At 37.4% G+C, this 22,619-nt stretch overlaps 1 protein-coding gene across 1 annotated transcript in view; it reads right to left on the reverse strand.

Annotated features, from left to right (window-relative positions):
* The window catches only part of LOC144450387 (putative palmitoyltransferase ZDHHC13), a 248,453-nt gene that overhangs the window by 120,481 nt on the left and 105,353 nt on the right, over nucleotides 1-22,619 (reverse strand). The window contains exon 7 of the mRNA XM_078140990.1: nucleotides 7,961-8,047. Within this exon, the coding sequence (XP_077997116.1) occupies nucleotides 7,961-8,047 (87 nt within the window). The remainder of the gene's footprint in view (nucleotides 1-7,960; nucleotides 8,048-22,619) is intronic.

Below are 22,619 nucleotides of genomic sequence, written 5' to 3' on the forward strand. Positions count from 1 at the left end.
AGTACACAGTTGATAGACACTGAACAACCAATCAGTACACAGTTGATAGACACTGAACAACCAATCAGTACACAGTTGATAGACACCTAACTACCAATCAGTACACAGTTGATAGACACCTAACTACCAATCAGTACACAGTTGATAGACACTGAACAACCAATCAGTACACAGTTGATAGACACTGAACAACCAATCAGTACACAGTTGATAGACACTGAACAACCAATCAGTACACAGTTGAAAGACACTGAACAACCAATCAGTACACAGGTGAAAGACACTGAACAACCAATCAGTACACAGTTGAAAGACACCTAACTACCAATCAGTACACAGTTGATAGACACCTAACTACCAATCAGTACACAGTTGATAGACACTGAACAACCAATCAGTACACAGTTGATAGACACTGAACAACCAATCAGTACACAGTTGATAGACACCTAACTACCAATCAGTACATAGTTGATAGACACTGAACAACCAATCAGTACACAGTTGATAGACACTGAACAACCAATCAGTACACAGTTGATAGACACCTAACTACCAATGAGTACACAGTTGATAGACACTGAACTGCCAATCAGTACACAGTTGATAGATACCTAACTACCAATCAGTACATAGTTGATAGACACTGAACTACCAATCAGTACACAGTTGATAGACACTGAACAACCAATCAGTACACAGTTGATAGATACCTAACTACCAATCAGTACACAGTTGAAAGACACTGAACTGCCAATCAGTACACAGTTGATAGACACTGAACAACAAATCAGTACACAGTTGATAGACACTGAACTACCAATCAGTACACAGTTGATAGACACTGAACAACCAATCAGTACACAGTTGATAGATACCTAACTACCAATCAGTACACAGTTGAAAGACACTGAAAAACCAATCAGTACACAGTTGAGAGACACCTAACTACCAATCAGTACACAGTTGATAGACACTGAACAACCAATCAGTACACAGTTGATAGACACCTAACTACCAATCAGTACACAGTTGAAAGACACTGAACAACCAATCGGTACACAGTTGATAGACACCTAACTACCAATCAGAACACAGTTGATAGACACTGAACAACCAATCAGTACACAGTTGATAGACACTGAACAACCAATCAGGACACAGTTGATAGACACCTAACTACCAATCAGTACACAGTTGAAAGACACTGAACAACCAATCAGTACACAGTTGATAGACACCTAACTACCAATCAGTACATAGTTGATAGACACTGAACAACCAATCAGTACACAGTTGATAGACACTGATCAACCAATCAGTACACAGTTGATAGACACTGAACAACCAATCAGTACACAGTTGATAGATACCTAACTACCAATCAGTACACAGTTGAAAGACACTGGACAACCAATCAGTACACACTTGAAAGACACTGAACAACCAATCAGTACACAGTTGATAGACACCTAACTACCAATCAGTACACAGTTGATAGACACTGAACAACCAATCAGTACACAGTTGAAAGACACTGAACTACCAATGAGTACACAGTTGATAGACACTGAACAACCAATCAGTACACAGTTGATAGATACCTAACTACCAATCAGTACACAGTTGATAGACACTGAACAACCAATCAGTACACAGTTGATAGACACTGAACTACCAATCAGTACACAGTTGATAGACACCTAACTACCAATCAGTACACAGTTGATAGACACTGAACAACCAATCAGTACACAGTTGATAGACACCTAACTACCAATCAGTACACAGTTGATAGACACTGAACAACCAATCAGTACACAGTTGATAGACACCTAACTACCAATCAGTACATAGTTGATAGACACTGAACAACCAATCAGTACACAGTTGATAGACACTGAACAACCAATCAGTACACAGTTGATAGACACTGAACAACCAATCAGTACACAGTTGATAGACACCTAACTACCAATCAGTACACAGTTGAAAGACACTGAACAACCAATCAGTACACAGTTGATAGACACCTAACTACCAATCAGTACACAGTTGATAGACACTGAACAACCAATCAGTACACAGTTGAAAGACACTGAACAACCAATCAGTACACAGTTGATAGACACCTAACTACCAATCAGAACACAGTTGATAGACACTGAACAACCAATCAGTACACAGTTGATAGACACTGAACAACCAATCAGTACACAGTTGATAGACACCTAACTACCAATCAGTACACAGTTGAAAGACACTGAACAACCAATCAGTACACAGTTGATAGACACCTAACTACCAATCAGTACATAGTTGATAGACACTGAACAACCAATCAGTACACAGTTGATAGACACTGATCAACCAATCAGTACACAGTTGATAGACACTGAACAACCAATCAGTACACAGTTGATAGATACCTAACTACCAATCAGTACACAGTTGAAAGACACTGAACAACCAATCAGTACACAGTTGAAAGACACTGAACAACCAATCAGTACACAGTTGATAGACACTGAACAACCAATCAGTACACAGTTGAAAGACACTGAACTACCAATGAGTACACAGTTGATAGACACTGAACAACCAATCAGTACACAGTTGAAAGACACTGAACTACCAATCAGTACACAGTTGAAAGACACTGAACTACCAATCAGTACACAGTTGATAGACACTGAACAACCAATCAGTACACAGTTGATAGACACTGAACAACCAATCAGTACACAGTTGAAAGACACTGAACTACCAATCAGTACACAGTTGATAGACACTGAACAACCAATCAGTACACAGTTGATAGATACCTAACTACCAATCAGTACACAGTTGATAGACACTGAACAACCAATCAGTACACAGTTGATAGACACTGAACAACCAATCAGTACACAGTTGATAGACACCTAACTACCAATCAGTACACAGTTGATAGACACTAAACTACCGATCAGTACATAGTTCAAAGACAGAGATGTACAAAGTGATGAGTGTGTTCCAGAAACATACTATGAGACTAATACATTTGAAACCTTTCCTGCCCTGCAAAGTCTCACACCAGTAATTCACTCACCTATGGATGTTGATGACTCAATATTGAAAAAGCCTAAGCCATCAAGTGATGTGTATGCTGTTGAGACTGACTTGGAATCTGATTCATCAGAAATATTTGATATCCTGCCAATTCACACTAGAATATTCATGATGAAAAATAAGAAACAACAATTAGAGTCAACAGTGTTTCCTAAATCTGTAGGTGTACCAAAGGTCAAAGTAACTAGGGAAATTGATAACATTCAGACTGAAAACTCAACATCAAATAGAATCATAGACACATGTATCCCTTTGGTAACATCAGATAAGGCTAATTGTTGCAATAATATTGTTGATTATACAGACTCTGAAGTTGACATTATTGATGATTCTGATTCTGATCCAGACTACGTGCCTTCCCCAGACAGAGTTGACTTAACTGATTGTAGTGATTCAGATCAATAAACTGATCCAAGTTCAGAATGTACACCAATACCAGATAACATTATAGTGCCTGATAGTTCAGAGATAGGCAATGATATACAATTGACAACATCAACCAAGAGGGCTGCCACGAAGAAAAAATATTGGCCAAAATGCACAACAAGTTGCCAGTAAGAGACATGTTGATAGGGCAGCAACCAAGTCCTCACATTGTGCAAAAACAATTCAGAGTTCCAATATATCATCATCATCCAGCCCATCAAGAAAAAGAAAGCATATCAAAGTTTTAACTACAAACAATACTGGGAAAAGAAAGTGGGATAAACATCAGTACTGTGTTTATTGCCTAAAGGACTATGGAAAACTACCATGCCATTTGAAACAAAATCATAGCAATGAATCCGAAGTTTCTGATTCATTCAGTTTTCCTACAGGTAGCAAAGAATGAAGCCTTCTATTAAAGAAACTTTTGATCTAAGGTAATCACACTCATAATCTCAGGGTATTGCAAGAGGCTGGGGGGGGGAGGGGTTCATCATACCATGCAAATGTCCAACACATGCAGTAAAAGTGGAAGACTATTTACCATGTGAATTTTGCTTTGGGTATTTTATCAGAGGTGATCTGTGGAAACACCAAAAGTCTTGAGATTTAAAACCTACAATATATGGATCATCAAAATGCAGAGCACAGGGAAGGTCAGTACATTTGTTACCAATTTGTCAAGCAGCAAATCAAGGTTTGATGGACAATGTGCTACCAAAGATGAACCAGGATGAAATTGCTAGAGTTGTACGAAGTGATCAACTGTGATATTGCAGCAAGTTGCAAGCTTATACAAGAAACAAGGAGCGGAACGTTACTACTATATCAGTCAAAAGCTATGAGAATTGGGTAGATTTGTCATCTCAATGAGAAAGATCAGTAAAGGAGAAGTGACATCTTTCACAGATTGTATTCATCCACACAAGTTTGATTTGCTTGTTGCAGCTGTACAAAGTCTAGCTGGATATGATACAATGGATTCCTCTTTTAAGATTCCTATTCTGGCCACAAAACTAGGAAACATTCCTCAGAAATGTGCAGCCATTTTACAAAGCAATGCCATTAAAACAGGAGATGATGGTCTTTTAACCAGAGCCAGACAGTTTCTGCGACTTTGCACCTTGAAGTGGTCTGGAGACATAAGTTGCAGTGCACAGAAAACAATCAATGAACGGAAAAGGAATAAGCCAATGTTGTTACCACTTGTAGATGATGTCAAAGCACTCCACAGCCATATGGAGATAGTTGGTAAAATACTAAAGAGGAATTAAAGTTTAATCCAAATAACAAGAGTTTGTTGCAACTTTGCAGAGTTACCCTCTCACGTCTAATCATGTTTAATAGACAGAGAAGTAGGATAGTGGAGAGAATGACCATACATGACTATGACAACGTACATGGAGGGAATCCAAGTGGTGTTGTTGATTCATGCTTGTCAGAATTTGAGAAAGACTGAAGACTTGTTACAGTTTACTGTGAATATATTGTGGTTATCTGATTGCAAAATGATAATCCAGTTACAACTAGTATAGTGTACATGATGACAGACAAAACCCAGTTTTCGCTCAAGATTTAAACTGAACACTACACTACCTACAGATAATATTGACTACTAATTAACACATACAATATCTTTTTCATAATATAATTAACTGACAAATTTTTAGTGAATATATCTCTGGTTATTTGAAGAAAAAAAGAAAATCCTAGATGTAGCTGGTACAGGCTTAATTATGCTTTTTATATCAAATTGACTGCCTCAAATTATATACAATAGGTTATTTTTTTACCATGCCCTTAGTTTCCAATATAGAAAAAGTATCATTGGTATGGGGTTTTCCACTTCTCTGATCAGCAGATGGGTTGCCCCTTCTCAGTTTGCAAGTCATGTGAGTAACAACGGACTCTTAACAATGCTATAAATTTAGGAGCGACAATCACACTTCATGAAAAGTTTCTGGAACCTAAATTATATTTTCAACACATATTTAGAAAGATTTGGCTATAAAACATCAACAAGAACTTTTTATTGTAATTTAATTTCAGGCACATACAAAAGACAGAAGTGGCCAGATAATGAGAAGGCTGCTACTTTACAACATTTCGCAGTAGATATCAGTCTCCAGAAAGTTCCAGGAAAATGAGAATGTCAAGAATGTAAACAAAAGTAACCTGTTCTCAGTCATAGGAAATGGACAGATATCAAGGTTTTTTTTGTTATTCATTTGTCTATTAATCCTCTCTTGTTATCTTCACAATATATGTGATCATTTGGTTGTTTCTATGGGCGTGGTCCTGTTATTAGGCAGATTTGCATACATTTTTGAATGTTTATTCAATTGTCTACTAATACTTGTTATCTTTGTGAAATACAAGACCGTTTGGCTGTTGCTATGGATGTGGTCATGGTTGCTAGGGATATTTGCATACATTTTTTGAATGATTACTCACTTGCCTACCAGATGATATTGTTTGACCAAAATATACTGCCATTTGGTTGTTGTTAAGGGATTGGTCATGATTGCTAGGGCCAATTGTGTCAAAATATTTTGAAGAAAATCTGTGGAATAACACTTCTAGAAACATTTCACCAAGTTTCAGTCTAATTGACCAAGTACTTTTTGAGATATACATATTTGACCAAAATTCACATTTTTACACTTAATTTGCATATTACTGATGACATTATATGCTTAATATTTCTTCATCTATACACCAACAGATGAATCCTTGTTAAATTTCAGCCCAATCTCCTCGATAGTTTTGGAATGATAGGTTTTTGACCAAAAAGACACATTTTTATCCCTAATTTGCATATTACTAAGGGAATCATCATGTCATGAACAAACCTTAATTTACTCACCCCTAAGAATGTTTCCACAAAATTTCAGGCCAATCTCCACAGTAGTTTTGAAGTTTAGGTTTTTTATCTAAATTGCACATCTCTGATGCTATCATTTTTCAAAATTCCCAACTAGACACCCAAAGTAACATGACCACCAAATATTAAAGCAATCGGTCCAGCAGTTTTTTACTTTAAGTTGTTTACACACACACACACACACATTCCCTCCCCCCACACACACACACAACACACACACACAGACAGACATGCCTAAAGCACTACTGAACCTTCAGCCCAGTTGTGCTGTTTCCAAGCAACGTCAAACTGAGGTTAATCTTGATGCCATTGACATTGAGATGTGAAGTAGTCCATAAAAGATTTAATGGTTTCATTGCAGCAATAAAACAAGAATCTTTCATTTCTAGACTGAGTCAAAGCATCTTTTAACACAATAAATCATGTTTTAAAAAAAAAAACACATCTCTGATGCGATCGCTTTCATTTGAGGAATTTTCCATCTAGACACCCTAAGTAGTGTCCCCACCAAATATCAAGCCGATCGGTATGACACAAAAAGTTGTAGTTTCGAATCAAAACTGATATTTGCAAACATTGTTAACGTTAATGCCTGTTTAGCTATTGTTGTCAATATTCCATTGTAATCATCTTATCTTTATGTCAACCACTCTGCAATCAATGTTGTTTTGTAACTAAAATATTGTTTTATTATTAGCAATGAACTACTTATTGATACACTTACCAATATAGGCAATGATTTGATTTATGTACTGAGTATACACTTACCCAATCATATGATTCATCTACATAATTGACATCATAACCATTATTCAAGTAGAATTTAACCTTCTCTATATCTCCACTTTTAACAGCATCAATGAGATCCTAATATAATACACTTACCCCTAAAACACGGTCATCCTTACTATTCACATCATAACCATTCTAATTATTGACATTGTTTGACTTTAGAAAATGTAAAAACAAGACACAGCATCTCTGTCCTTTGGGATACTGATTATTATAGAATACATGTTACTGTACTTCTGTTTCACTTTTGTTCTTTATTGTTTAAAGTAGGCAATATCTTTTGGACAAAAACATTATTTTTAACTGGATCATAAGTGTGTTTTGTTTTCATTTCAATGTCTTAAAAATTACCATGACACGTTTTATTTTGTTACATTTTTAGCTTACTGTAGTTTAAAGTCTTTCCTTAGATGTGGTATCACCTAATGCATAGACTAAATTTGCAACGACTTGTCAGATATAACTATATATATAAATAATTTCATCGACTTGGGCAACACGTTTCACACAAAAAGTTGTAGTTTTCTATCAAAACTGATAATTGCAAACATTGTTAACATTAGTGCCTGTTTAGCTATTGTTGTCAATATTCCATTGTAATCATCTTATCTTTATGTCAACCACTCTGCAATCAATGTTGTTTTGTAACTAAATATTGTTTTATTATCAGCAATGAGCTACTTATTGATACACTTACCAATGATTCATTTATAGGCAATGATCTGATTTATTTACTGATACACTTACCCCAGCTCCATAATTGACATCATAACCATTCTCCAAGTAGAATTTAACCTTCTCTATATCTCCATCTGCAGCAGCAACAATGAGATCCTAATATAAAACAAACATATACAATGATTAGACTAATTTACACCAGTTTCACAAATCATGTCAAAATTACATTAAAAATATGCTTACTGCAAACCCAGTGTTAAAGTGACCAAATTAATGAGGATTAGGTATTTATTTGGGATATTTAATTTATAAAACAACTTTACTGTATTTTCTAATTGAAAAAAAAAATAATGTGAAATAATATCTACCAATTCCTTGTTTGTAACTCAGTAAATTGAAAATCATTAAAATATGTCTGAAATGTTTGTTAATGTATGTACAATAACAAACTTTTTACACTTTTTGCATCTTTTTTTGTAATCAAATGAGTTACAAACAAGGTCTTGGTATATTATTTCACATTATTTGTTAAATTAGGAAAACACAGTAAAGTTGTATTATGAATTAAAAATCCAAAATAAATACTTAATTCTCATCCATATGGCCACTTTAATAATATTTTAATATTTCCTTTTAGACAACATTTAAATATATATATCAAAAATATACATAAGGTAGCCGTCCATTTTATCATTCCCACAATTGATATTATGTAATATTATATGATTAATATGTCATTTATATCAATCTATTTTAATTAATATCAATCCATATAAAACAAACTTTTTTGTCACTTCAATTCAAACATATGATTATTGTAAAACACAGGTAGGGTTGATTTGAACAGTTTGATTTGAGATCATTATCATTTTGTCAAATCACAACAAACTGGAAAGACTTTACGTAATGGTATGATAAAAATCATTAGATTAGCTTTGTAGATCAAATGATTTATAAAGGTTATAAGACACAAATAGTTCAAAGTTGTTTTAGCATTAAGTTTTCAATCTGTCAAAATCTAGTTAAAGCTGACCACTAGGTGGCGGTATTGTCAGCAGATTAGTCAGCTGTAACAATGAATATCATTCTGATGAAGATCGTCAACAAGACAGATCAAAAGCTCAATGCTAAAAACATTTTGAACTGATTGTGCGTTATAACATTATGTAATACATTCACAATGCTAAAACATGTAACATTAAAAAGCTATATTGATGATGGACAACTGATATATACTCTGAAATTAGAATATTAACACATGTATCTGTGTTTTGGTTTCTAAGAATTACTAGACTGTAAGATATGACATGATGTTCCGCCCTCACTGGCCTCTGATGTGTGAGGGCGCCCCATCACGGTGTACCTTACAGACTAAAGAATTACATGATTATACATATTTACAAAGTTTGAGGAAATTTAAATCTGACCATGTCATCTGATACATTTAGATATTTACAAGATACGTTTTCATATATGACGTCACTGTACTACACCTAGCCATTTCACAGTTACAGACTTTATTGTTTCAGGGGTGGGGGATGTAGCTGCCTGCTGGGGAGTTGTAGCTGCCTGCTGGGGGGTGTAACTGCCTGTCGGGAAGGGGGGGGGGGTGTATAGCCCCCTCAATGGCAAGAGGCTGGGTAACCAAGACTACAAACTTCAAATAGATGTATTTAAATAAATTAGTGACAATGGCGTTATAGCACAATGGTGTTATAGCATACAATCCATTGCAGCCTCTATGAATGCACAAGATTAAAACATTCACATTTCAACATTTATCTTACCAGGTCCCCAATTAATACAGCTAGGTTAACCAAAGCGCAATTGTGGTTCAAATCTTACCCAAGAACTTTAGTCATTCAGAAACAAATGCCAGCAACGGGCTCAACCCTGCAACCTGCAGATTCCTAGCCAGCAACTCTAAACATTCAACAATCATGAGCCTACAACCTGCAACCTGCAGATTCCTAGCCAGCCACTCTAAACATTCAACCATCATGACTCTACAACCTGCAACCTGCAGATTCCTAGCCAGCCACTCTAAACATTCAACCATCATGACTCTACAACCTGCAACCTGCAGATTCCTGGCCAGCCACTCTAAACATTCAACCATCATGACCCTACAACCTGCAACCTGCAGATTCCTAGCCAGCCACTCTAAACATTCAACCATCATGACTCTACAACCTGCAACCTGCAGATTCCTAGCCAGCCACTCTAAACATTCAACCATCATGACCCTACAACCTGCAACCTGCAGATTCCTGGCCAGCAACTCTAAACATTCAACCATCATGACCTACAACCTGCAACCTGCAGATTCCTAGCCAGCCACTCTAAACAATCAACCATCATGACCTACAACCTGCAACCTGCAGATTCCTAGCCAGCCACTCTAAACATTCAACCATCATGACTCTACAACCTGCAACCTGCAGATTCCTAGCCAGCCACTCTAAACATTCAACCATCATGACCCTACAACCTGCAACCTGCAGATTCCTAGCCAGCAACTCTAAACATTCAACCATCATGACTCTACAACCTGCAACCTGCAGATTCCTAGCAGGCCACTCTAAACATTCAACCATCATGATTACATATCTATCCACTTGCCTTATACCAATGATGTTATTGTACAATATATATATCACTAATTCATTGTTGCTATGAGTATAGTCTACACTGTAGTAGCTTTAGCATATATGTGTTCACCTGCCAAATGTTTAATTTGCCTACACAACCCTGTTGTTACATTCCCCACATCCGCCATCAATTGGAGGTTGCTGTGGGTGAGGTATCAATATTTTAGCATGTGAGTTCACTTTTGGATATTTAACAGGCCTAGGTTGCCAAGCAATTTTAAACAGATGTTAATCTTTACAGCATTGACATTGACATGTGAAGTAGCCCATAAAAGATTTAATGATTTCATTGCATCAATAAAACAAGAATCTTACATTTCCAGGCTGAAGTCAAAGTATTTTGTAATACAACAAATCACATTTTGAAACGTAAAATGCACATTTCTGATGCGATCATTTTCATTTGAACAATTTCCCAAATAGACAATCGAAGTAACATGACCACCAAATATCAAAGCAATCTGTCTAGCAGTTTTTTAATTTAAGTTGTTTACACACACACACACACACACACACACACACACACACACTCACACACACACACACACACACACTTAGCGATTCCTACAGCACTACTGAACTTTATCAATTCAGTTGTGCTAAAAATGAGTTAAAGGGGAACACCACTCAATGAAATAATTGTATTTCCTGAGAGTTTTTTGGTTTTAGATGACAATTTGTATAGACATAATGACTCTTGGTTCCCTTTAAGGCTTCAATGGGCAAACTAATAATATTGGTATGCATCCAAAGTTCACAAAAATACATTCATTTCTCCAGTAACACCACTTTTCTGGATTGGAACTGTTAAAGGGGCGTGGTCTGAAACGTCTATCTTTTTTCTTTCTTTAATTTTTTTTTTTTTTTTTTTTTTTTTTTTTTTTTTTTTTTTGGGGGGGGGGGGTTATTTTTTGTCACCTGTATGTACCACTGACTGTAACTTGTTTAATGGTCAGTAATTTATATGCAAAGCCCATACCCTGTTATCTACTGTATTCTATACTAAGGAATACCATAATATTCTTTTATACTTACAGTATCACAGTACTTTATAGAGTGAGAATTTTGCAAGCTTCTACCAGTCATTACACAAGTAGCAGTGAGTGACTGTTTATTTGACCAACCAAAATTGTGTATTCTCCTACCTATTATTATGTTGTGACTCACATTTATACAATTACCGATAGTTGATTACATACTTTTCAGGATGAATGTCATTATATCGAAATGACAGTTCCAAAAAATAATTCCAGTTGTAGCTAGTTTAGCTTTAATAATTTATCAACTTTTGTAGAACAGTCTATGACAACTTGCTGCTTTCACTTGATTCTAGGCAGTCAGAAGTACAGAGCTCAGGTTAGACTAATGAGGTTAAAACAAGTAATTTTGAAAACACCAACTTTTGAGGTGCTTTTCTCACAAATGTTTAGCCACAGAATCAAGGCAAATAAGGATTGTGTATTTTGGTTATATCCCATAACCAAAATTCAAAATCCCAAATTGCCCGGATTCTAGGCCAACAAATATATGACGATATTGTATATGGAGTATCCAGCTTTCAGTACAGGTATTACAAAATTGGCCATAAAGATGAACTCAATGATACAACAGAGATAGTAATGCATCACTATGCATCACCCCCTCCTTTGTTAATTCTTGTTTATTCTGTATCATCGTCATCATAATTTGATGAATGTATCCAAATTGTCCAATACTTTGGTTTTTCACCTTCTTTCACCCTTACTATAGTTAGATTAATACATTTATAGTCTATGTACAGAGTACAAATTATATATATTAATACTAGATAGGAGTTAGTTGTAAAGTTATACATTTACAGTCTATGTACAGAGTACAACTTATAAATATTAATACTAGATAGGAGTTAGTTGTAAAGTTATACATTTACAATCTATGTACAGAGTACAACTTATAAATATTAATACTAGATAGGAGTTAGTTGTAAAGTTATACATTTACAGTCTATGTACAGAGTACAACTTATAAATATTAATACTAGATAGGAGTTAGTTGTAAAGTTATACATTTACAATCTATGTACAGAATACAACTTATAAATATTAATACTAGATAGGAGTTTATTGTAAAGTTATACATTTACAATCTATGTACAGAGTACAACTTATAAATATTAATACTAGATAGGAGTTAGTTGTAAAGTTATACATTTACAATCTATGTACAGAGTACAACTTATAAATATTAATACTAGATAGGAGTTAGTTGTAAAGTTATACATTTACAATCTATGTACAGAGTACAACTTATAAATATTAATACTAGATAGGAGTTTGTTGTAAAGTTATACATTTACAGTCTATGTACAGAGTACAACTTATAAATATTAATACTAGATAGGAGTTAGTTGTAAAGTTATACATTTACAGTCTATGTACAGAGTACAACTTATAAATATTAATACTAGATAGGAGTTAGTTGTAAAGTTATACATTTACAATCTATGTACAGAGTACAACTTATAAATATTAATACTAGATAGGAGTTTGTTGTAAAGTTATACATTTACAGTCTATGTACAGAGTACAACTTATAAATATTAATACTAGATAGGAGTTAGTTGTAAAGTTATACATTTACAGTCTATGTACAGAGTACAACTTATAAATATTAATACTAGATAGGAGTTAGTTGTAAAGTTATACATTTACAATCTATGTACAGAATACAACTTATAAATATTAATACTAGATAGGAGTTTATTGTAAAGTTATACATTTACAATCTATGTACAGAGTACAACTTATAAATATTAATACTAGATAGGAGTTAGTTGTAAAGTTATACATTTACAATCTATGTACAGAGTACAACTTATAAATATTAATACTAGATAGGAGTTAGTTGTAAAGTTATACATTTACAATCTATGTACAGAGTACAACTTATAAATATTAATACTAGATAGGAGTTTGTTGTAAAGTTATACATTTACAATCTATGTACAGAGTACAACTTATATATACAGTCTGGATGCTAACGTCGTTTCTAACTAAACCACATCTGGTCAAAGTCGCTCAATTAGCACAAAAAGTTGTTCATCCAATCAGTGAACCCCAACTGCTATAGTGATGTAAACACTGTATGAGAAGCATCCTGAGCTGACAAATATACCATATATGGACATTACATATTAAGGGCCAACATAAACACCAACTTTATGAGAGACTGTGATTGATTAACAAAGACATTATGTTAATGACCGTGTTGATGACTGTGGATGGATTTTAAAATGTATTTCATACATCTCATGACTGCTAGAGTAACGACTTTGACTATACTGTGAGTAGAGGTATAAATGGTAAGAATACTGTATAGGAACTAGACTAGTGGGTGGAGATGTAAATTGTAATGATACTGTATAGGAACTAGACTGTGTGAGTGGAGGTGTAAATGGTAATGATACTGTATAGGAACTAGACGAGTGGGTGGCAGTGTAAATGGTAATGATACTGTGTAGGAACTAGACTAGTGAGTGGAGGTGTAAATGGTAATGATAAAGGAACTAGACTAGTGAGTGGAGGTGTAAATGGTAATGATACTGTATAGGAACTAGACTATGTGAGTGGATATGTAAATGGTAATGATAAAGGAACTAGACTAGTGAGTGGAGGTGTAAATGATATTGATACTGTATCGGAACTAGACTATGTGAGTGGAGGTGTAAATGGTAATGATAAATTAACTAGACTAGTGAGTGGAGGTGTAAATGGTAATGATGCTGTATATAGGAACTAGACTAGTGAGTGGCGGTGTAAATGGTAATGATACTGTATAGGAACTAGACTATGTGAGTGGAGGTGTAAATGGTAATGATACTGTATAGGAACTAGACTAGTGAGTGGAGGTGAAAATGGTAATGATACTGTATAGGAACTGGACTAGTGAGTGGCGGTGTAAATGGTAACGATACTGTATATGAACTAGACTATGTGAGTGGAGGTGTAAATGGTAATGATACTGTATCGGGACTAGACTAGTGAGTGGAGGTGTAAATGGTAATGATACTGTATAGGAACTAGACTAGTGAGTGGAGGTGTAAACGGTAACGATACTGTATAGGAACTAGACTAGTGAGTGGAGGTGTAAATGGTAATGATACTGTATAGGAACTAGACTATGTGAGTGGAGGTGTAAATGGTAACGGTACTGTATAGGTACCTGACTTGTGAGTGGAGGTGTAAATTGTAATGATACTGTATAGGAACTAGACTATGTGAGTGGAGGTGTAAAATGTAATGATACTGTATAGGAACTAGACTAGTAAGTGGAGGTGTAAATTGTAATGATACTGTATAGGAACTAGACTATGTGAGTGGAGGTGTAAATTGTAATGATACTGTATAGGAACTAGACTAGTAAGTGGAGGTGTAAATTGTAATGATACTGTATAGGAACTAGACTAGTAAGTGGAGGTGTAAATTGTAATGATACTGTATAGGAACTAGACTATGTGAGTGGAGGTGTTAATTGTAATGATACTGTATAGGAACTAGACTATGTGAGTGGAGGTGTTAATTGTAATGATACTGTATAGGAACTAGACTATGTGAGTGGAGGTGTAAATGGTAATGATATTGTATAGGAACTAGACTAGTAAGTGGAGGTGTAAATTGTAATGATACTGTATAGGAACTAGACTAGTGAGTGGAGGTGTAAATTTTAATGATACTGTATAGGAACTAGACTAGTAAATGGAGGTGAAAATGGTAATGATACTGTATATGAACTAGACTATGTGAGTGGATATGTATATGGTAACGATACTGTATAGGAACTAGACTAGTAAGTGGAGGTGAAAATGGTAATGATACTGTATAGGAACTAGACTATGTGAGTGGAGGTGTAAATTGTAATGATACTGTATAGGAACTAGACTAGTAAGTGGATATGTAAATTGTAATGATATTGTATAGGAACTAGACTATGTGAGTGGAGGTGAAAATGGTAATGATACTGTATAGGAACTAGACTAGTAAGCGGAGATGTAAATTGTAATGATACTGTATAGGAACTAGACTATGTGAGTGGAGGTGTAAATTGTAACGATACTGTACAGGAACTAGACTACTGAGTGGAGGTGAAAATGGTAACTATACTGTATAACACATAATATTTTGCCTTAAGTATTCATACAATTTAAACTACTGAGAATGAGATGGTTTTTTCTACCTTCACGTCCTTGTTTGTTGGATATCGAATTGTACTGAATTCTGTTGATAATGTTACTTTGTTGTTGAACTACAGTGTCATCCATTTTTTGTTCACACAAGTTTAAAACCTGGTTATTTTAAAACAATGTAAATGCTTTCACTCTTAATTGGTCGCACAAAGGGTTTCAGTTCTTGATATTTCATGTACTGTTTCCTATGTATATACATAGACCCTAATATTCCCAAGGTGTGATGTCAAAGTATGGTAATATCCATACATCTCATATTACTTTTCTTTGACGTCACACTCACAGTATAATAATATGGTTTGATATGGTTCCCTTTCTATTCATGGATTGCCGAACATCGACCATCATCATCAGTTTAAAGAGTGAACAAACACACCTCTTTTGGTCACAGCTGCATATCTATCGAGACAGTTGTGGTATTGTTGGCTTGCATAATAGCCTTCTAAATAGCAAAGTGGCTAATAGCTAAATTAGCAACAAGAATAGATCTATTATAGCTTCAAATGGCTATTCAGGCTATTTTCATTTTCCACCAGTAGTTTTTAGCCACTATTAGCTATTAGTAGCCAGGTAATAGCTTGCAATCAGCTACTGTAAAACCAGGAATAAAGTATAAATATCGCCCTAGGCAGCTATTAAGGATAGTAACCATTAGTAACCAGGTAATAGCTGTCTTTCAGCTACTAACCCTCAGCACTGTCCATGGGCTGGCTATGCAGCTATTCAAGCTATTAGCCATTAATAGCCGCTATTAGCCATTAATAGCAAGCTAGTAGCTGGCTACCAGCTATCAACCTCTCAGCTTTCTCCATGGGCTGGCTATGCAGCTATTTAAGCTATTAGCCATTAATAGCCGCTATTAGCCATTAATAGCCAGCTATCAGCTATCAACCTCTCAGCTTTCTCCATGGGCTGGCTATGCAGCTATTTAAGCTATTAGCCATTAATAGCCGCTATTAGCCATTAATAGCCAGCTATCAGCTATCAACCTCTCAGCTTTCTCCATGGGCTGGCTATGCAGCTATTCAAGCTATTAGCCATTAATAGCCGCTATTAGCCATTAATAGCCAGCTAATAGCTAGCTATCAGTTATCAACCTCTCAGCTTTCTCCACGGGCTGGCTATGCAGCTATTCAAGCTATTAGCCATTAATAGCCGCTATTAGCCATTAATAGCCAGCTATCAGCTATCAACCTCTCAGCTTTCTCCATGGGCTGGCTATGCAGCTATTCAAGCTATTAGCCATTAATAGCCGCTATTAGCCATTAATAGCCAGCTATCAGCTATCAACCCCTCAGCTTTCTCCATGGGCTGGCTATGCAGCTATTCAAGCTATTAGCCATTAATAGCCGCTATTAGCCATTAATAGCCAGCTAATAGCTAGCTATCAGTTATCAACCTCTCAGCTTTCTCCACGGGCTGGCTATGCAGCTATTCAAGCTATTAGCCATTAATAGCCGCTATTAGCCATTAATAGCCAGCTATCAGCTATCAACCTCTCAGCTTTCTCCATGGGCTGGCTATGCAGCTATTCAAGCTATTAGCCATTAATAGCCGCTATTAGCCATTAATAGCCAGCTATCAGCTATCAACCCCTCAGCTTTCCCCATGGGCTGGCTATGCAGCTATGCAGCTGTTCAAGCTATTAGCCATTAATAGCCGCTATTAGCCATTAATAGCCAGCTAATAGCTGGCTATCAGCTATCAACCTCTCAGCTTTCTCCATGGGCTGGCTATGCAGCTATGCAGCTGTTCAAGCTATTAGCCATTAATAGCCGTTATTAGCCATTAATAGCCAGCTAATAGCTGGCTATCAGCTATCAACCTCTCAGCTTTCTCCATGGGCTGGCTATGCAGCTATTTAAGATATTAGCCATTAATAGCCGCTATTAGCCATTAATAGCCAGCTAATAGCTGGCTATCCACTATCAACCCCTCAGCTTTCTCCATGGGCTGGCTATGCAGCTATTTAAGCTATTAGCCATTAATAGCCGCTTTTAGCCATTAATAGCAAGCTAATAGCTGGCTACCAGCTATCAACCTCTCAGCTTTCTCCATGGGCTGGCTATGCAGCTATTCAAGCTATTAGCCATTAATAGCCGCTATTAGCCATTAATATCCAGCAAATAGCTGGCTATCAGCTATCAACATCTCAGCTTTCTCCATGGGCTGGCTATGCAGCTATTCAAGCTATTAGTCATTAATAGCCACTATTAGCCAATTAATAGCCAGCAAATAGCTGGCTATCAGCTATCAACCTCTCAGCTTTCTCCATGGGCTGGCTATGCAGCTATTTAAGCTATTAGCCATTAATAGCCGCTATTAGCCATTAATAGCAAGCTAATAGCTGGCTACCAGCTATCAACCACTCAGCTTTCTCCATGGGCTGGCTATGCAGCTATTCAAGCTATTAGCCATTAATAGCCGCTATTAGCCATTAATATCCAGCAAATAGCTGGCTATCAGCTATCAACATCTCAGCTTTCTCCATGGGCTGGCTATGCAGCTATTCAAGCTATTAGTCATTAATAGCCACTATTAGCCAATTAATAGCCAGCTAATAGCTGGCTATCAGCTATCAACCTCTCAGCTTTCTCCATGGGCTGGCTATGCAGCTATTTAAGCTATTAGCCATTAATAGCCGCTATTAGCCATTAATAGCCAGCTAATAGCTGGCCATCCGCTATCAACCCCTCAGCTTTCTCCATTGCCTGGCTATGGAGCTATTTAAGCTATTAGCCATTAATAGCCGCTATTAGCCATTAATAGCCAGCAAATAGCTGGCTATCAGCTATCAACCTCTCAGCTTTCTCCATGGGCTGGCTATGCAGCTATTCAAGCTATTAGCCATTAATAGCCGCTATTAGCCGTTAATAGCCAGCAAATAGCTGGCTATCAGCTATCAACATCTCAGCTTTCTCCGTGGGCTGGCTATGCAGCTATTCAAGCTATTAGCCATTAATAGCCACTATTAGCCATTAATAGCCAGCTAATAGCTGGCTATCAGCTATCAACCTCTCAGCTTTCTCCATGGGCTGGCTATGCAGCTATTCAAGCTATTAGCCATTAATAGCCGCTATTAGCCATTAATAGCCAGCTAATAGCTGGCTATCAGCTATCAACCTCTCAGCTTTCTCTGTGGGCTGGCTTTGCAGCTATTCAAGCTATTAGCTATTAATAGCCGCTATTAGCCATTAATAGCCAGCTAATAGCTGACTATCCGCTATCAACCTCTCAGCTTTCCCCATGGGCTGGCTATGCAGCTATGCAGCTGTTCAAGCTATTAGCCATTAATAGCCGCTATTAGCCATTAATAGCCAGCTAATAGCTGGCTATCAGCTATCAACCTCTCAGCTTTCTCCATGGGCTGGCTATGCAGCTATTTAAGCTATTAGCCATTAATAGCCGCTATTAGCCATTAATAGCAAGCTAATAGCTGGCTACCAGCTATCAACCTCTCAGCTTTCTCCATGGGCTGGCTATGCAGCTATTCAAGCTATTAGCCATTAATAGCCGCTATTAGCCATTAATAGCCAGCAAATAGCTGGCTATCAGCTATCAACATCTCAGCTTTCTCCATGGGCTGGCTATGCAGCTATTCAAGCTATTATTCATTAATAGCCACTATTATCCATTAATAGCCAGCTAATAGCTGGCTATCAGCTATCAACCTCTCAGCTTTCTCCATGGGCTGGCTATGCAGCTATTTAAGCTATTAGCCATTAATAGCCGCTATTAGCCATTAATAGCCAGCTAATAGCTGGCTATCCGCTATCAACCCCTCAGCTTTCTCCATGGGCTGGCTATGCAGCTATTCAAGCTATTAGCCATTAATAGCCGCTATTAGCCATTAATAGCCAGCTAATAGCTAGCTATCAGTTATCAACCTCTCAGCTTTCTCCACGGGCTGGCTATGCAGCTATTCAAGCTATTAGCCATTAATAGCCGCTATTAGCCATTAATAGCCAGCTATCAGCTATCAACCTCTCAGCTTTCTCCATGGGCTGGCTATGCAGCTATGCAGCTGTTCAAGCTATTAGCCATTAATAGCCGTTATTAGCCATTAATAGCCAGCTAATAGCTGGCTATCAGCTATCAACCTCTCAGCTTTCTCCATGGGCTGGCTATGCAGCTATTTAAGATATTAGCCATTAATAGCCGCTATTAGCCATTAATAGCCAGCTAATAGCTGGCTATCCACTATCAACCCCTCAGCTTTCTCCATGGGCTGGCTATGCAGCTATTTAAGCTATTAGCCATTAATAGCCGCTTTTAGCCATTAATAGCAAGCTAATAGCTGGCTACCAGCTATCAACCTCTCAGCTTTCTCCATGGGCTGGCTATGCAGCTATTCAAGCTATTAGCCATTAATAGCCGCTATTAGCCATTAATATCCAGCAAATAGCTGGCTATCAGCTATCAACATCTCAGCTTTCTCCATGGGCTGGCTATGCAGCTATTCAAGCTATTAGTCATTAATAGCCACTATTAGCCAATTAATAGCCAGCAAATAGCTGGCTATCAGCTATCAACCTCTCAGCTTTCTCCATGGGCTGGCTATGCAGCTATTTAAGCTATTAGCCATTAATAGCCGCTATTAGCCATTAATAGCAAGCTAATAGCTGGCTACCAGCTATCAACCACTCAGCTTTCTCCATGGGCTGGCTATGCAGCTATTCAAGCTATTAGCCATTAATAGCCGCTATTAGCCATTAATATCCAGCAAATAGCTGGCTATCAGCTATCAACATCTCAGCTTTCTCCATGGGCTGGCTATGCAGCTATTCAAGCTATTAGTCATTAATAGCCACTATTAGCCAATTAATAGCCAGCTAATAGCTGGCTATCAGCTATCAACCTCTCAGCTTTCTCCATGGGCTGGCTATGCAGCTATTTAAGCTATTAGCCATTAATAGCCGCTATTAGCCATTAATAGCCAGCTAATAGCTGGCCATCCGCTATCAACCCCTCAGCTTTCTCCATTGCCTGGCTATGGAGCTATTTAAGCTATTAGCCATTAATAGCCGCTATTAGCCATTAATAGCCAGCAAATAGCTGGCTATCAGCTATCAACCTCTCAGCTTTCTCCATGGGCTGGCTATGCAGCTATTCAAGCTATTAGCCATTAATAGCCGCTATTAGCCGTTAATAGCCAGCAAATAGCTGGCTATCAGCTATCAACATCTCAGCTTTCTCCGTGGGCTGGCTATGCAGCTATTCAAGCTATTAGCCATTAATAGCCACTATTAGCCATTAATAGCCAGCTAATAGCTGGCTATCAGCTATCAACCTCTCAGCTTTCTCCATGGGCTGGCTATGCAGCTATTCAAGCTATTAGCCATTAATAGCCGCTATTAGCCATTAATAGCCAGCTAATAGCTGGCTATCAGCTATCAACCTCTCAGCTTTCTCTGTGGGCTGGCTTTGCAGCTATTCAAGCTATTAGCTATTAATAGCCGCTATTAGCCATTAATAGCCAGCTAATAGCTGACTATCCGCTATCAACCTCTCAGCTTTCCCCATGGGCTGGCTATGCAGCTATGCAGCTGTTCAAGCTATTAGCCATTAATAGCCGCTATTAGCCATTAATAGCCAGCTAATAGCTGGCTATCAGCTATCAACCTCTCAGCTTTCTCCATGGGCTGGCTATGCAGCTATTTAAGCTATTAGCCATTAATAGCCGCTATTAGCCATTAATAGCAAGCTAATAGCTGGCTACCAGCTATCAACCTCTCAGCTTTCTCCATGGGCTGGCTATGCAGCTATTCAAGCTATTAGCCATTAATAGCCGCTATTAGCCATTAATAGCCAGCAAATAGCTGGCTATCAGCTATCAACATCTCAGCTTTCTCCATGGGCTGGCTATGCAGCTATTCAAGCTATTATTCATTAATAGCCACTATTATCCATTAATAGCCAGCTAATAGCTGGCTATCAGCTATCAACCTCTCAGCTTTCTCCATGGGCTGGCTATGCAGCTATTTAAGCTATTAGCCATTAATAGCCGCTATTAGCCATTAATAGCCAGCTAATAGCTGGCTATCCGCTATCAACCCCTCAGCTTTCTCCATTGGCTGGCTATGCAGCTATTTAAGCTATTAGCCATTAATAGCCGCTATTAGCCATTAATAGCCAGCAAATAGCTGGCTATCAGCTATCAACCTCTCAGCTTTCTCCATGGGCTGGCTATGCAGCTATTCAAGCTATTAGCCATTAATAGCCGCTATTAGCCATTAATAGCCAGCAAATAGCTGGCTATCAGCTATCAACATCTCAGCTTTCTCCATGGGCTGGCTATGCAGCTATTCAAGCTATTAGCCATTAATAGCCGCTATTAGCCATTAATAGCCAGCAAATACATGTAGCTGGCTATCAGCTATCAACATCTCAGCTTTCTCAGTGGGCTGGCTATGCAGCTATTCAAGCTATTAGCCATTAATAGCCACTATTAGCCATTAATAGCCAGCTAATAGCTGGCTATCAGCTATCAACCTCTCAGCTTTCTCCATGGGCTGGCTATGCAGCTATTCAAGCTATTAGTCATTAATAGCCACTATTAGCCATTAATAGCCAGCTAATAGCTGGCTATCAGCTATCAACCTCTCAGCTTTCTCCATGGGCTGGCTGTGCAGCTATTTAAGCTATTAGCCATTAATAGCCGCTATTAGCCATTAATAGCCAGCTAATAGCTGGCTATCCGCTATCAACCCCTCAGCTTTCTCCATTGGCTGGCAATGCAGCTATTTAAGCTATTAGCCATTAATAGCCGCTATTAGCCATTAATAGCCAGCAAATAGCTGGCTATCAGCTATCAACCTCTCAGCTTTCCCCATGGGCTGACTATGCAGCTATTCAA

This window comes from Glandiceps talaboti, chromosome 19 (genome assembly GCF_964340395.1).
Source record: "Glandiceps talaboti chromosome 19, keGlaTala1.1, whole genome shotgun sequence".
In the NCBI taxonomy this organism is placed as follows: domain Eukaryota; kingdom Metazoa; phylum Hemichordata; class Enteropneusta; family Spengelidae; genus Glandiceps; species Glandiceps talaboti.